The sequence below is a fragment of the Fistularia commersonii genome, chromosome 11 (genome assembly GCF_037954325.1).
Source record: "Fistularia commersonii isolate RoL2024-O1a breed Wild chromosome 11, RoL_Fcom_v1.0, whole genome shotgun sequence".
NCBI classification, from domain to species: domain Eukaryota; kingdom Metazoa; phylum Chordata; class Actinopteri; order Syngnathiformes; family Fistulariidae; genus Fistularia; species Fistularia commersonii.
Genome location: NC_141294.1, coordinates 16,147,253 through 16,164,752, shown reverse-complemented (window position 1 = coordinate 16,164,752; position 17,500 = coordinate 16,147,253). Strand labels below are relative to the sequence as shown.

The 17,500-nt window shown below is 50.7% G+C and overlaps 2 protein-coding genes across 6 annotated transcripts in view; both read left to right on the top strand.

Moving 5' to 3' along the window:
• The window catches only part of nr4a3 (nuclear receptor subfamily 4, group A, member 3), a 17,614-nt gene extending 11,188 nt beyond the window's left edge, over positions 1-6,426 (top strand). The window contains 5 exon segments of the mRNA XM_086155349.1: positions 231-319; positions 321-395; positions 470-669; positions 2,634-2,812; positions 4,408-6,426. Coding sequence (XP_086011475.1) covers positions 231-319; positions 321-395; positions 470-669; positions 2,634-2,812; positions 4,408-4,667 — 803 coding nt within the window. The 3' untranslated portion in view covers positions 4,668-6,426.
• A 5,879-nt stretch (positions 6,427-12,305) lies between these two features.
• The window catches only part of stx17 (syntaxin 17), a 20,015-nt gene continuing 14,820 nt past the window's right edge, over positions 12,306-17,500 (top strand). For 4 of the 5 annotated variants that reach the window (XR_015106817.1, XR_015106818.1, XR_015106819.1 and 1 more), the window contains exons 1-5: positions 12,306-12,485; positions 14,712-14,928; positions 15,014-15,079; positions 16,818-17,096; positions 17,281-17,331. Coding sequence is in view for 1 of the 5 variants with exons in the window: in XM_086155357.1 (XP_086011483.1) it covers positions 14,806-14,928; positions 15,014-15,079; positions 16,818-17,096; positions 17,281-17,331 (519 nt within the window). In the remaining 4 variants the exon portion in view is untranslated. The remainder of the gene's footprint in view (positions 12,486-14,711; positions 14,929-15,013; positions 15,080-16,817; positions 17,097-17,280; positions 17,332-17,500) is intronic. The other variant, XR_015106820.1, reaches the window with a different exon arrangement.

The window sequence follows — 17,500 nt, the reverse complement described above, 5'->3', positions numbered from 1 at the left end:
GCACTCCCCTTTAAGTTTCTGCAGCTGGACATTGAAGGCATCCTAGGAGGAGGAAGGAAGGAGTGTTAACTGTGAAGAAATGACAAAAAGATGCTTTATGTGCAAACACACACTTGACCTGCAACACACGCATTTGCGATCCCAGCTGCAGCGCCCTCTGCTGGCGAGCAGACAGAGGGTGGGTTGAAGGGTGGAAGGCCTTCACCTCCTCGCTTTCTCTTTCCCTGCAGTGGTGCGCACCGACAGCCTGAAGGGTCGGCGGGGTCGCCTGCCATCCAAACCAAAGAGCCCCCTGCAGACGGAGGTGTCGCCCCCGTCCCCCCCCCCTCAGCTTGCTGTCGGCTCTGCTCAGGGCGTTCTCCCACTGCACGCCGCGAGACCTCGACTACAGCCAGGTGCGTCCGTCCCCTCGGGTCTTGACCCGTCAAGCCGTCCCCCCCCCCCTAACCTCCGCCCGTCCCCTCCGCAGTTCAGCGCGGCCGACCCCCCTTCCTCCTCCTCGGACGCCGACCACATCCAGCTCTTCTACAGGCTGCTCACCATCTCCATGGAGACCACCAGGTGCTGGGCCGACCGGCTGCCGGGTTTCTCCGAGCTCCACAGAGACGACCAGAACCTTCTCATCGACTCGGCCTTCCTGGAGCTGTTCGTCCTGCGGCTGGCTCACAGGTGAGGAGGAGGAGCTGAGTAATCGCCATATGAACCGCGTTATGAATGGACTCCGCGGCTACGACAGCAGCTACACCCACGGAGATCCGAGATGTGACGCAAAGAGAGCGTGTGCGTGTGTGTGTGTGTGTGTGCGTACGCATGCACGTGTGTGTGTGTGTGTTGACACCATGAGTCCCCTCTGAAAAACTGGTCAGCTGGGAAAGTGATGCATATTCACTTCAGCTGCCGGGAGAAAGGGAGTCCGCAGTAGCGCCTCATTGGTGCAGTACAGTGTGTGTGTGTGTGTGTGTGTGTGTGTGCCGCTCCTGGATACCTGTGGTGCCATTATGGCTCCCCGGACCATCTCGGCCTCTCCATTGCCCCGGGTTACCGGCCTCCCCCTTCGAGGCATGTGGCTGCCGGGATTTACGGGGAGGAGGGGAGTCGGGCTACAAGCGCGTCCTTTTGTCCGGGCCGTCGTCTGGGGCAGAAAACCAACACATTCAGACACACAAGCGCACTCACTTGACCCCCCCTGCACCCCTTCCTCACCTCAAAAGAAGAAAAACAGACACACACACACACTCACTCACACACACACACACACACACATCCAAGGCGGCGATGATCTCCAGGTGCAGGGTGGGTAGAGGATGGGTGGTGGCATCACAGCTCCAGCAGGAGACGAAAGGAGGAGATCAGCCTCTGACTCACGCTCGCAACTCTCACACACACACACACACACACACACACACGAGTGCGCGCTGATCATCTCCCCATCAGCGCTCCCACGGGAGGAGAGGGAAACACACACAAACCCGGCTCTGTCTTACTTCCCCCGTGAGAGCAAGGGGGATTCGGGGTCGCCCCCGCCCCGTCTCCTTGTCGACCGCGACCCGGCGTTGACCCCCCCGCGGTGAACCGGGCGGCTGAGCGTACGTCTGTGCGCACATGCGTGCACGCTTGTGTGTGTGTGTGTGTGTGTAGAGTAAATTTGCTCCGCTCCTGCGGGCCGGCATTGCTGCGAACAGCGCCGTTACCAAACGGTTTCTGTGGTTATCGGACGATTGCCGTGGCGACGGCGTCGTCAGGGATGAGAGGAATGCGCGGCCGAAGCCCGGGCCGTATATAACGCCGAGCTGCTTGTCCGCCTGCCTGTCTCCGCCCGTCCCCGACCCGCTTGTTTTTTCCCCTTAATTTGCCCGGCGACCCGAGAAGAAGCGACATCTCCTCCTCCTCCTCCTCCTCCTGCTTTCGCATTTTGAAGGTCTCTCCCTCCACCTCCCAAGCAATAACCGCGTGGAGGAGCCTTGGAAAGTCCATCCTCGGGGAGGATGCGTGCGGAAAAGCCTCGCAGGCCCTCCGCCGAAAAGCGTGTGGAGGTCTCTGGGAGTAATCAAACCCAAATGTTCCCAAATGAAACCTCGTCGGTCCCTCCGCCCAGCCTCCTCCTCCGTGCAACGTCTCCCCGCTATTATTATTATTATCATGAAGGAGACCATGTTCTTCTGTCAGGCACTAATAAAGACCAGTCTCCACCTCCACCTCCAGCTCTCTCTGCTCACTGGCAAGGCGGCGAGTAGCTGACGGTTAAATCGGTCGGAGGAGCCTTTTCATTTCCTCATTAGGGGCTTTTTGTTTCCACTGCGCTGTGCGGCCGAGGCACGCCAAGGCCGTTTACCTGCTTTACCCCCCCCCCCCCCCCCAAAAAAAAAAAAAAAAAAAAAACGCCCGCCGCCCCACCGGGAGGAAACTCAGGAATGCTTTAAAAGACGCCATAATTTGGAAATTGCGGGTCGAATGCGCGTTTGATGCTGCTGCCGTGTGCGGGCCGGCTCTGCCAGCTCTCGCTGCCTTTTATTGAAATTGCTTCCTTTCCAGGCCGTTCGGAGAAACGGGCCCTCAGCCCTGAGGAGGAGGTCTGAGGGACTCACACACACACACACCCTCCGCCCTGTGCTTTGCTTCCCCCCCCCCTCCAGGTCCGTGCTGTCCGAGGACAAGCTGGTCTTCTGCAACGGGTTGGTGCTGCACAGGTTCCAGTGCCTTCGCGGCTTCGGGGAGTGGCTGGACTCCATCCGGGACTTCTCCACCCACCTCCAGAGCCTACACCTGGACGCCTCTGCCTTCTCCTGCCTGGCGGCCCTGGTACTCCTCACAGGTAACTACACCCAGGTCGCCCACCCATTTAAATCACGCGAGAAGCTACACCCCGTTATCTTCACGCATCCGATGCTCCTGGTGGCATCGGGTCCGCAAAAAAAAAAAAAACTGCTTCCACCCGTTTCGAGGCGGCGCAGGCCCCGCAGGCGCACCTGCCTCTTCCCGTCACGTCAGCGTGCGTGACGACCTCCAAATCCCCCGCCGCCGACGCCTCCTCCACCTGCGGGCGATTGGAAGCGGCGGAGATCAGGTGGACACGTCTCCGCCCGCCAGGAGAAGAACCCGACACCCGGGAGCACCTGCTGCACCTGCCTCACACCTGGCCCTCTAATCAGTGTGTGAAAAATGGAGGCTCTTCACTGTGTCTCCGTGGACACACACACACACACACACACACACACACACACGTCCGGAGACGGAATACATTAGATATGCATTAGAAACAGTCAATTATAAATGTAGCCCAGGGTGATGGAGCACGTCCGTGCAATTAAGTTCACATTTCATGTTTTTATATCACACACACACACACACACACACACATATAGTGGTGCTTTATTTTGAGACCTGCCTCCTCCTCCTCCTCCTCCTCCTCCTCCATGTAAACCCTCCGACCCTGGTCCCCGTCTCTCTCCGGGGGAGCACTTAACTCTGTGCCCGATCGACCGGCCCCACCGCCGGCCGCCGCTCCACCACCTCGCCGGTGGCCTGCGGCGCGCCGCCACAAACGGAGCCGCCGGGGCGACCGGGGCTGATCGACCGGCGCGGAGTGGCCGGTGCAGAAAAGGCGGGCATCGATCCCCTTGGCGGGGGAGGAAGAGGAAGAAGAAGAGGAGGAAGAGGAGGGAGGAGTGTGTGAGGCTGAAAGGAGGCGCGGAGCTGCAAACAAAGGCGTCACATAAACAAACAATAAACACGTTTCGGATAAATGGACCGCTCCGAGTGAGACCTATATTTGTCACAGCCTCCCTGCAGCCTGCGTGTGTGTATGTGTGTGTGTGTGTGTGTGTGTGTGTGTGTGTGACAGGAGCGGAGGGGGTCAGCCTGTTCCCTGCAGAATGAGTTAGTGTCACATTAAGCTCGTTCCGAGTGCCACCGGAGTTGCTACGGGCAGCAGCCTATGTGTGTGTGTGTGTGTGCACGCACGTGTGTGTGTGTGTGTGTGTGTGTGTTTCTAATCTAATTTGGCCGCTCACAGGGCAGAATAATCAGCTAATTGTTGAGCACTTTTGTTTCTGTCAATGTCTTAAATTGCGGGGAGTGTTGGTGTGTGGTGGGCGAGCAAATGTTTATATATATATATACACACACACATATATCCCTGCATGTGTGTGTGTGTGTTGTCCACGCCGTGCACAGGGCTCATTGGGTTAGAACCCTGCATTGATCCAGAGCGGGTAAGACAGGTTAGGGCCCGTTAAGAACTTGAGCCATACAGGCTAATGAGGTGGAATTCAATAAAAGAGAAGATGTAGCTATTGCTCTCTCAGCTGAAGGAGGCCTGACATGTGTGTGTGTGTGTGTGTGTTGGCTGACTTGTGATGAAAGCCCCTCCTGACGTGTGTGTGTCCCCCCCCCTCCTGCCGTCCGCAGAGCAAGTCCCGGGCCTGAAGGAGCCGAAGCGCGTGGAGGATCTGCAGAGTAAAGTCATATGTTGCCTCAGAGACCACCTGGGCTGCGGCCCGGCCTCCTCGTCCAAGGCCGGCCCGCCCCTCAGCCGCGTCCTGGGCCTGAGGGCCGAGCTGCGCTCCCAGAGGACTCAAGGCCTCCAGCGGATCTTCTACCTGAAGCTGGAGGACCTGGTCCCGCCTCCGCCCGTGATTGACAGGTTCCTGGACACTCTGCCGTACTGACGGGCTGACTGAAAGGGAGGTCGGGAAAACAAAAAAGAAGAAAAACCCCACGTCCCGTCTCTTCCCGTCCTCCCCGTCCGGGTCTCCGCCCGACCCCCCCCCGCGCCGCCGGAGACCCCGAGCAGCGGGAGCCAATCGGACGGCTCCTTACTGACTGTCGCTGAAAGACACGACCAGCTTGATGCTTTTCACCGGTTTGAAAAACAAGACTTTAAAAACGCTTTACCATTTCTTTTCTCGTCGGGGAGGGGAGGGGGGTGACAGCAGGAAAAAAAAAAAACCGACTCAGACGGTCCGATCAGCGAAGGAAGGTTCACCGAGTGTTTTATGTGTGTTTTGGCCCCCCCTCCTCCGGCGTGGGGGGGGGGGGGGGACTGCACCCCGGACGCCACTTCCTGTTGTCACAATGGAAGGGGTGGAGGGTGGGGGGGGCTCACTGCAACCCGTACCGCCCCGAAACAAGAAGGTCGGAGGTCAGAGAGCGTCAGAATCACGGAGCAGGAGTGGGAATACTTCACACACACACACACACACACACATGCAAAACACACACACACACACATATACACACATGCAAGCACGCTCTTGATTCCAAGTGCAATTTTTTTTTTTTTTTTTTTTGATTTCGAAAAAGTGCTATCTCACCGCAACCGCGAGGAGACGGAGACGGAAGGTTCTTATTTCAAACTCTAAATTATTCTCGTAGGAAAAGACTGTCGGTAGATAAAGGAGAGCGCCGGTCCGCCGACCCCCCCCCCCCCCGCGCCCCAACATCCGCCCCGCGCCCCAACCCCGCTTCCCTCTGGCCGGCGGATCCTCCGTGCACTAACCACCCACGACTGAGTCCCTCAGACTTGAACTCCTTCTTTCGTACGTAACATTTCTTCTTCGCGGCCTCTTCCCTCGCTCCGGTCCGGGACGGAGGTCGGCTTTCGAAGCACTTACAACCCCCCCCCCTCCCCCCCCTCCCCCTCCACCGGGAGCCTGAGAAGCACAGACACACACCCGGACGCCCCCCCCCCACCCCCCGAAAAAAAAAGGAAAACAACCCCCTGCAGGAGGAGATTGGGGGGGAGGGGGGGACTTGGGGTGCTCGACAGATAGCTGCAGGTCTGCGGCCCAAACATTCCACAGTCATGCCCCGGTTTTATTTTTTGGGGGGTTGGAGGGGTTGGAGGGGGGGTCGCCCCTGTGTCCGGGGGGGGGCAGCCGGCGTCGGAGACCTGATCCGACCAGCCGCCACGACCCCGTTTGATAAGAGAAGAAGAAAAAAAGGAGTGTCTCGTCCCGTGTGTGTGTGTGTGTGTGTGTGTGTGTGTGTCTCAAACCGCGGTTACACAGGGGGGGATCGCCCTCCCCCCCCTCCCCACCCCCTCCCGGGCCTCCACCACCCACTTACACACTCATGGCAGCAGTTTGAATTGAAAAAAAAAAAAAAAAAAAGCAAATTCTATAGATCTATAAATATATATAAATATATATATATACAAAACTAATATTTTGAAGTGTTTTTAGCTTTTTCAAATATTGTGGTACGAGTCGTGCATTGTTTGTTTTTTTTTTTTTGGTTTTTTGTTTTTTTTTTTGAAGAAGAAGAGAAATGAAAAGAAGAAAAGAAAAAGAAAAATTGCTGTTTTTTCAACGTCCCTCAGAGTTTGAGTTTCCTGTTTTTTTTTTTTTCTTTCTTTCTTTCTCTTTTGGTTCACTGGATTATTTCTGTTCGGCACTTTGAAATCATAAACTAGTTCTGATTATTCTGCCCGGCTGCGTCCTGTGTTGTCATTATTAACATCATCATCATTATCATTAGAATTATAACGTTACCATTACTCTGATATTGGGATTATTGGCATCATTATTAATATTGGTATAATTATCATTATTACATATTATGATTATTATTCCATTTATTAGTAGGATATTATTATTATTGTTATTATTATTATAGTGGTTTCACCAGCTATTTCGACCCGGTGTGTGACTGTGTGTTGCTCATGAGCATCGCGGCAGGTTGCTCCAGAGGGATTGTTGAGGGTTAGGAGAGGAAAGGGTGGAAAAGGAGGAGAAAGAGGAAGAAGAGGAGGAAGAGGAGGAAGAGGAGGAAGAGGAGGAGGAGGCTGCGTGTTAGCATGAGGTCCAGATCAGCCTCCAGCCTCGTTAAACATCATTGATCGCCGCGGTGACATTTCACAGCACATGCCGTCTATACTGTCACTGCCATCACTCACTTAACCCGCCTGTGCACGAGCACGCACGCACACCCACATACGCGCGTGCACGCACACACACGCACGTGCACGCACACGTACGCACACACGTCTTCCCCCCCCCCCCCCCCCCCCCCCCCCCCCCCCCCCCCCCCCCCCCCGTCGGACAGCCAGGTGATTGATGGAGACTGTGGTGGTGAAATTGTGAGCTGCTTTATCTGTATGTGTTTGTGTCTTTGTGTGTGTGTGTGTGTGTGTGTGTGAGCTGAAATTAAAGGAATGGGAGAAAAAGAAATTGAGCTCCATTTGAAAGTCCGTGAAAAGCCGTAGCGCTCTCGAAGAGAACAGTGTGTGTGTGTGTGTGTGTGTGTGTGTGTGTGTGAATGATGGTGTTTGATACGAGTCGAGTCACATGGGGTCATGCGGGGTCACCGGGTCACGGGGTCACCGGGACCCTGGACACAAATAAACAGGGACAAATTTTAATGTCTTCACTCCCACCTGCCTTTAACATCAAGTCACAAATGAATCACCTGTGTGTGTGTGTGTGTGTGTGTGTGTGTGTGTGTGTGTGTGTGTGTGTGTGTAGATGATCTTTGGTGTATGATTACATTGTTTCTGAGTGGTGAGAAAAATCACACAGTTACGCAGCCATGAAACACAGATAGCTCAGCATCAACGGTGAACCACACACACACACACACACACACACACACACACAGTGAGCTGTCACTCTCTCGAACAATCGATTAGGTCTGACAGATAACAGATACCCCCAGAGTCTTAATTAGAGGTCCCATTAGATCAGACACACACACATACACACGAAGCAAAAGCCATTTACGGTGAGAGCAGCGGTGTGTGTGTGTGTGTGTGTGTTTTCTGCGACCACGCCGACCCGCGCTACCCATAACCCGACCAATCGGGAGCTTTATTACTGAAGATCAGCGACACCTGTTCTGAAAACAGGAAGACGCGGCAGGTGAGAGCCGTCGCCGCTCCCCGCTGACTTCCTCTCCTGCTGACACACTTCCTGGATTACACAAGAGTGGCACCTCACACACACTCCAGACACAAATCCACACACTCTTGGTTTATATGTTTATCGACTCCCAACTGAATGCTACACACACATCCACTTACATTGTCACTGAGCTACACACACACACACACACTAGACACATGCACAAAACCACACACTTTGGATTATTCAGTGTATTGACTCCCACCTGATCGTGCACGTACAAACACACATTAACATTCACTCTTTTGTGCACGCAAACACACACACACACACACACACACATATAAAAGACAACATATTTCCGATAATTTGCTATCTATACTTTTAACTGAATGTTACAAAAAGAAACATAAACACTTGGATCTTGCGTCGAACACACACACACACACACGCACACACACACACACACTCACCGCATATTAGACACATGCACAAAGCCACACACACTTTGGATTCTTTTGTGTATTGACTGCCACCTCAACGTTGCACATACAAACGAACACACTCACATTCACTCTTTTGTGCACACAAACACGCACACACATACACACAGACACACACACACACACACACACAGTAGACACAAAAGACACAAAGACAATATATTCCAGATCATTTGCTATCTAGACTTTTAACTGAATGTTACACAGAAACAAAAACATTTGGATCTCGTGTCTTACACACACACACACACACACACACACACACACACAACACATGCACAAAGCCACATACTTTGCATTATTTGGAGTATTGACTCCCACCTGCATGTTGCACACACAAACACACACACACACTCACATTCACTCTTATGTGCACACAAATACAGACACACACAAAAAAAGACATAAGGACAGTATATTTCATATAATTTCCTATCTAGACTTTTAACTGAATGATACACAAATAAACAAAACATTTGGATCCCACGTCTTGCATAGACACAAACACACACACACACACTCATATTCACTGATTTGTGCACACAAACACACACACACACACACGACCCAAAGACAATATCATTCCAATTATTTGCTACCTCGACTTTTAACTGAATGTTACACAGAGAAACATAAACACCTGATTCTCACATCAAATACACACACACACACACACACACACACACACTAGACACATTCAGAAAGCCACACTTTGGATTATTTGGTGTATTGACTCCCACTCTCACTCTTTCGTGCACAAACCCACATAGAGCACACCCAGATAGACACTCTCTCTCTCTCTCTCTCACACACACACACATACTGGTGTGTATGCCCAAATGCACAATTTATGTACACTCAAGTCAATTTTGCAGCGCCGGGGGAAATCCCCCTCGGCCGGGGACCGCGCGCCGACTCTGGCCCCTCGCCTGGAACGAGAGCGTGGGGGGAGGAGGGCGTGGGGTGGCCTAAATGTCATAGGTAAAAGGTGATGAAGAGGGGAAGTGGAAACATGCCATAGGAGGGGGGAACCCCGCTTTGCGCTTTGCTCTGCGCTGGAATCCACACAAACAAGCCCGACTCCCTTCGCCGCCGGGTTCACGTGGCGAGAACGGCAAAAAAAAAACGGGACTTAAATGCCCCGGTGGCTGGGAGAACCTGCCTCCCGCGCCGGCTTCAGAATACTTACTTGATTGGACTCGATTTTTAGAGGCCGGCGGTTAAATCTCGACTCAAAAATCATGATTTTTACAGAGTTGGGTGACTCACGCACTCACACACACACACACACACACATGCAGTCCTGTGCTGCAGTTTATGAGCTGGAAGCCACAGTCTCACAGATGTGGCGTCCATAAAAGCTCAAAATGAACAGAACCCCGCTACTTTGAGACTTTTTGTCTTCATGGCCCTTTTTCATCCCTTCATAAGGAGGGGAAGTTCCCTTCACGGAGCATGAAAATACGTGGGGAATAAGACGTCCTCTTCGCGGCCAGAAGATCCCTGGTTGGATTCCCACAGGACTTCCTTCTGTCTCCATGATCTCCTCGTGTCTGCGTGGGGTTCCACAGGGTTCTCAGGGTTCCTCCAACAGTCCTGACGCATTACGGAGGCTCATTGGAGACCCTTTTTGCAAAGCGGGTGAGGTGAAAATGTATGAGGGCCGACCATTCAGCTTGACTTTAAATGTAAATGAATTATTTCATTTATTGCAAATGGCATACTTTTCATGTTTTAACACAAAACACAAATCTAAAGTTGTTGTTACCAAAATCTTTTATATTTGAATACCACATAAAATTAGGAAAAAGTCTGTCTGGAAAAAAAAAATCTAGTATTCACTATATGAGCTTCTAAATTTAAAACATGTGAATCGTAAAATAACACTAACTGATATTATACAGAAGTACAAAACATGTGAATCCTTGTATCACTTCTTCTCAAAAAGGAGTTTTTTTTTCCATTTTTCGTTATTTCAATTTTAAACTCAGATGAAAAATATAGAAAAAATTTGATTTTATAATGATTTTATATTGATTTTATAACAGAAGCTGCGGGCCGGTTCAGCCTGAACTCGGGCCACATTTGGCCCGCGGGCCGGACTTTGGACACGGGTGCCCTAAAATGCCCAGAAGTGCGAGAAACTGAGGGAAATCTGCCATTTCAGGAACAAAGTGTGGAGGAAATAAAACAAACATGTCAGAAAAAAACATCCATGTCATTACACACTTTTTAAATATGTCTTAATGCACGTCTGGAGGAGCTCCCAGCCCTCGGGGAGAGAGTTATTAATAGCGTGCAAGCGTTACATATGAGTTCACGTCAACATTATTAATGTAGGGATGACCGGGAGCTAATTGAGTAATTGTAATAATTTAATTAAAATATTAAAATTCAAATAATTTCTTCATCATGTATATGGATTTAATTAAGTGTAAAAGGCCCGATTAGTGCTGCGCGTGCACGGCGGAAGGGGGAAGGAGGGAGGAACGCGTTTACCTGGAAGAAAACGACAGAAGAAGAAGAAGAAGAGGAGGAAACAACTGACGAACTCCTTTTATATATTTTTGTTATTTTGAATTAACCAGAGCTGCTGCCCTCCTCGGTTCTCGCTGCTCTGCAAGGGAAAACACGCTCGGCATGTTATTCAGCCCCTCGCCGGTGTCTCCTCGCCATGATGTACTTCCTGTTTCGGTCAATCACACACACGCGTTTCCTGCGCGCGCTAAAGATCGAGCTCCACCGTTTCAGCACAGACGATTTCCTGTCATGACCAGACCTCAGCCCGCTCCCCGCAACTTCCTTTCCGGGTTTTGTGACCCGATTGTTCGCCGTTGCTGCACTTTTCTTTGCGATGCAGTGTCAATTTCACCAATAGCCAGTTTGTCTGCTTCTCTATTCCACAAAAAGATGCCAGCGCTGGTGTGAAGGCGCAGATTTGTATGTTTATTTTTGTGTTTGTATTTGTGTGTCCTCGGTCTTCCACAATAAGACAGTCGGATAGCTATAATTTCCAGAGGGGACGTCCTTGTGCCCTCTAGTCACATTTTGAGTAATCTTTGATTCATCGGCAATCTGAACACACACTTTATCCTTTCTCTCAACACCGATCCGATCCACAGTTCTACTATTGTCTCCGGTTTTCCTTCGGGGTCCAATGTGTCTTTGTAAATAGTGTTTGTTTGGGTTTTTTTTGTCATCCGCATTTTACGAGACAGATAGCGGGATTGTTCGTATCATGAGTATGTCGAAGACCTCCGTCAAAGAGTATCACCTGCAGGGAAATATTTTTGAAATTCCATGCCCTTTGCAGTTCTTCGTGTCAGAGAGAAATCAGGGCAGTTGTTTTTCAATATTTTCCTTCGTGATTTACCCTCCGAGCACAATCATTTCTGTATTTTATTGACGTAGATGTCGAACGGTCCTCTTGTGATGATGACTTTATCACTGCCCCTCCTTTCAGAAATATAGAGACCTTTGTTTACAACCATTTCGGTCATTTAATGACGGATTTGCCTAAAGACATCATTTCCAAGTTGTATGGTGATGAGAAAACCTCTCAGTCACGAAATCAATTTTATGTCTTGCGCTTAACAGTTTTGACATACTGAAGGCAACACAGCCTCAACGTCACCCCAAACCCGTTATATAATATAATATAATATAATATAATATAATATAATATAATATAATATAATATAATATAATATAATATAATATAATATAATATAATATTTTTGAATCAGTTTGCAAACAGGGACATGCTTTTAGAGATACAGCGAGCAGCACTCTCCAATGAGTCTCATTTTTAAACGCTGATCCATTCTGTTTATTTATTTATTTGTCATATAATCATATATGTAAAAAATATAATCATATAATATATTTTTTTCATTTCATATAAATTGTAATATAAAGTAAAGGATGTGGAACTCAGTGCTCCGGCTGCGGAAGCACACCGGAACCTTTTAATCGACGCACTCGGAGGAGAGTTGTTGACAAACATCACAAACTTGTCCAAAAGCAACCCCCGAAAAATCCCCTGTGCGATACCGTTTATTTTGGGGGATTTTTTACAGATGTACGGAGGCTCAAAACGGGTTTTATCGGATGTGCGTTACACGAGAGAGCGTTGTTTTATCCGGTAAGTGTCGTTTACTTTCTCGGCTAGCTGCCTGTGGCTACGTTGTTAGCATCAACGCTAACAGTCACAGCTGGAAGCTAATTTAGCCTGTAGCTTCACCCGGTGTTGTTTTGGCCAACTTTATCACTTCTTTCAAGTGACGCAAATAGTGAAAAAGTTTGGAAAGAGTAAAACACCAAATACTATACATAGGTGTTATTTCTCTCAAGAATAACAACCACATTCTGTTTTAATTCAGGTTGTTCCCCAACTCTTCTACGTCATGTTCGTTGTCACCATTTTTTGCATCATGGAACCCAAATTTATGCTAGTTCTTAGGAGCTTATCGTCTTTGAAACACCTTCTTGTATCTATGAGTATTTTACCAAAAGTGGAAATGACATTTAACATCTCTCTCTTCATTTATTTTGTTTGTCTTTCCCAATGCTTTTATTCGTACAAGCACTGCTGATAACCTTGATAACGTGAAAGTAAAAGTAGAAGAAAGCTTTGGTGAAGCCGAGGTTTCGTTTCCGTCTCATGCGCTTTGGAATAATACTCGAAACACACACCGAAGTATAAACGGTGTTTTGAAGCGGGCGTACATCCATTAGGTCGCGGGTTAGTTATTTCTGAATAAACTGAGGCTTGATTTGAATTGTGTGGAATGTCAGTTGAGGGTTAAGTAAACATCCCCTGACACCAGAGGGGCATCTGTCTAAATCAGCTGATTTGGATCACACAAGTGGGTTCGATCGCCCTCGGAGGTTGCCTTGGCGATGCAAACGGATTAGTTTCCACTGAGAGGGAAGCCAATCACCTGAAAGACGCCTCCTCCGCGTTTTATTTCGCAGCATCCAAGACGTTTCCCTTGCTGTCACTAACGTGGGAACGGCAGCGGTTTGTGAAAGAATGTTTCCGAGACGCCGAGCCTCCGTGGTCGAATCCTGGCGTCTGTCCGACCGGCGACGGAAGGGACGGGGTGGGTGCAGAGTGTGACAGTCTCCCTGGTTCCATGGAAAGAGGACAACACTGGGCTTGTTCTTCTCCCAACACAAATATGTCATTTAGTTCCTTTCAGGAGAAACTTTCAGGAAGGGTCGGTCACATGGCGCCACATTGGAACGCCGATAAAGAGGCCCCCCCAAAAAAAACATGGTGGATTCTGTGATTGTCATCGTCATATGATAAAATACAAACAGACACTCGAGGAATCTTTGGTGGAAGAAACCTTCTGCACACGGCCTCGCAATAACAGTCAGTAGCTATCACCTGTCGCAGCTGTGTGATGGAGGAGTTCCAGGTGGAGGTGGGAGAGCGTCGGGGAGAAGCGCCGAGCCCCGTCTTGTTTGCAGTGGTGATGGACAGGTGGACAGATGAGGGTAGACAGGAATCTCCATGGACCATGATGTTTGCAGAGGAGCTACTGAGGAGAAGACAAGAGGCAGAGCTGGAGGCAGGGAAGATGAAGATGTGGAGGCTCTTCTTTGGGAGTGAGGAAGATTGGGAGAAGATCAGGAAGGAGTCCATCTGAGGGACAGCACATGTTGGATGTTCTGGAGATAAAGTCAGATGAAGATGGTTTGGAGATGGACAGAGGAGGGATGGTGTAAAGCTAGGTAGAAGGATGCTGAGGTTGGAGCTGAGGTTGGAAGACCTTAGAGGAGAGGGTTAGATAGAGGCAGATGTGGGTTAGATGGATGCAGGTGATTGGACGTGGCCTCTAATGGAGCAGCAGGAAGAAGGAAAAGCAGACATGCAATTAAAGGAGGTTTCCGTTACCATACGAGTGAGCAAGAGCTACACATTTAATCAGTCGCTAGCAGTTATGCTAACAAATAATTCAGTTTGACCGTTTTTGAATTACCAAAACCTTACTGAACCGCAGAGGGGTGGAGTTGCAGGTCCAGGGTTGCAATAGATGGGAACCCCATCTTGCAGATTTATTGATCATTCCCTGCTGTGATTTGAAAGGACGCATTCAGATGACAAGTAGTGGCTGATTTATGTCCGACGGGTTAGCGCCTTAGCGCCATGTTAGCCGCGCCGTGGTTTTCGGCGCGTTCGTCCCTAGCTTGGATCAGTCTCTCCCTGTTTATATCATCAGCGAAGAAGCTATGCTTGTGCTTTGGTGATGGGTGGACGGGTGGAGGTGACACGTGGGCGGTCTCGCGTGTGTCACCGAGTAAGTTAACGCTTCATTCCTCTACATATTAAAAAAAAAACAAAACACTAATTTTTCTCCAGCGTCTGCAGGGGCGGAGGGATAAAGCCCAGCAGGTGCGGCGCCTGAGCTTACGCAGGGGCGGCGGGCCGCGGGTCCGGCCGGCGGGGGGGTCACATGGCGGACGAAGGCAGCGGGCTGACGCTGAGGCGCCTGGAGGCTCCCGTCCACAAGTTCATCAAAGTGGCTCTGCCCACGGACCTGGAGCGGCTGCACAAACACCACAGCAACATCCTGAAGGTGACGCCTCGGGTCCGGCACGCCGTGTCCACCGCCTCACGTTTCCCGTCAGCTGATTGCGTGTACCTCTCTTACCACTGTGCAGTTCCAAGCTAGCAAGCAATGGGACCGACTTCATCAAGAGCACATAAACGCCAGCCGGACCGTCCAGGTACAGACTTAACCTCCTGTCAACAAGTGTATCTGTGTGTGTGTGAGTGGAAATTATATTTCCGGTACTTTCCTTGAAAGAAAAGAAAAAAAAAAAATCCATGCCATCCACTACTATCAGCCAAGCCCGGAGCCAGCCCTATAAATCCCGGCTTCCTGTGCGTCATCACCGAGGCGGTGTGTGTATCCAGGCCGGCCGCGTGTCAATGTGACGATTGTGTAAAGGAGAATGTGACCCGAGGATCTCCGAGTGCTCAAAACAAGTATGACTGTGAACGTATAGCGTGCATCGCCGCCGCAGACGTTTTGTGTGTGTGTGTGTGTGTAAGCCTGAATGGACCAACCGGCTGGAGAGGAAACGAAAACACACATCCTCTTCTTCGCCTCATCTTCTCTTATCGATTTATTCATTTTCCCAGCAACTTTGCGAACAATCCTGTGAATTTGCTGAGAGGAAGGGGGGGACAAAAAAAAAAACAAAAACAAAACAAGAACAGCAAATCAGGTCAAGAAAAAAAAAAAAAAAAAGTTATTGCTTAAATGTACCAGTGTGTATGGGTGTGTGTGCGTACACTCGCTGGGTGTGAAGCGCCTCGGGGGATGTCGTTGCCTGGAAGCCACCATGTCTCCGACGGTGAAATAACTCGGAGCAGACACACACCTATCCTCTCACCATTACCCCGGCAACCCCGGGGACGCACACAGAGTGCTTTCCCGTGTCCTCGCAGTGTTAATCCTGAGTAGGGGGTGGTGTACTCGGCGCCGAGGAGTGTGTGTGTGTGTGTGTGTGTCCATAGATGTAGATAGATAGATAGATAGATAGATAGATAGATAGATAGGCAGGCCTTTCCGCATGTTTAGATTTATTCCTGTGCTATCCGACTGTCCTTTGTCCACCCCCACTCTCAGATAGGGTAGCGTGCGCGTGTGTGCGTGCGTGTGTGTGTGTGTGTGTGTGTGTGTGTGTGTGTGTGTGTTGTCCAACCCCTCCACCCACCCATCCACTCATCACGTAATGATTGACATGTACTTCCACTCGCCCCACGCTGAGCCGGCCCCCAAGAGGACCACGTGGGCAGATTGAGCACCCAGCCCCCCTCAGCCCGGCAGGCAAAGCAGCGTCAATACTGTTTTAGCATGAAAATCTGCTGTTTACCGCGAAGCCTGCTCGTGCACGTGTGTGTATGTGTGTGTGTGTGTGTGCGCGCTCCTCAGTGGTCACGGTTAATTTGCGGTCTGACAGGTTGCCTGACCCGACTGTCTCGGTGTTAATCAGTCTGTTTTTCACTTCTCATGCACGCGGTGGACAAGTTTACACACACACACACACACACACATGTTTATTCATGTTGTATAATTAGCAAAATGCGTTAACCTGCAGTGCACACACCCATGAGTCCAGGTGGTGCTGGGCCTGGAGGGCTGATGGCTGGGATGTAAATCCCTCCGTCATCCTCGGGGCTCGGCGGGATGAAGGGGGTCTCACGCTCCCCTCATATCGGAGCCGTTAAGCCTTGACGGCCCTCCTCAGATGTTGCCGTCAGCAGATGTGTGTGCTGAGGTGCTGAGCAGGAGCTGCTCTTTCCTGCTGATGCAACAGGCAGCCCTTTAGTTCAGTCATTCTGAACCGTCTGCAGCTCAAGTACTCCGGGGTCTCCGTGGGGCCCCGGTGCGGTGTGTCTTCACGCCGTCCTCACTGACCGTCTCGAACCTTCTCCACCGAACCCCCCCCACCGCAGCAGCTGAGGGCCAACATGAGCGAGATGGAGAAGCTGTGCGCCCGCGTGCGCCCGGAGGACGCCGCCGCTTTGGAGAAGCTGGTGCGGCCGGTCAGGGACAGAGCGTCCACCGCCACGCGGGACTTCCTGCTCCTGTGCTCCAACGCCACGCCCCAGGCTTTTGCGCCGTCACCACTGCCAGATGAGGATCCGGGCGCCGCCGGGCCCATCCAGGCCTTCTGCCTCCCGGAGATCCCGGCCGATCAGTGCGCCGCCGAGTCCTGGGACAGCCTGGAGGAGGTACGCTGCCGGTTCAGACGTTCAGGTGAAGGACGTAAAACCAGAAGACGCCAAACATGGCGTAGGAATTCATTTTCACATTTGCATTAAAGGCGTTCAGTTACATCTCAAGCGATCGGCGAGTTTCTGCACGAGGTGTGTGTTGAAGCAACGCGGCCGCATTAACAAACACTCTTCTTCCCAGGATCTGAGGGAGCTGAACAGTTTGGTGACGGAGTTCTCCCTGCACGTCCACGTGAGTCCAGGCGGCCTCCCGTTTCTCCTGACCCCGATCCGTGCACGGGCGGAGATCATATAGCGTCACGCGCAACACAATCGCTAAATTAAAGGGTCTTGTCCTCACGAGTTTTCGGGCTGATATTTCAGGGATACTGCAGATTTGGCAATGATTCTTTTCCAGATAA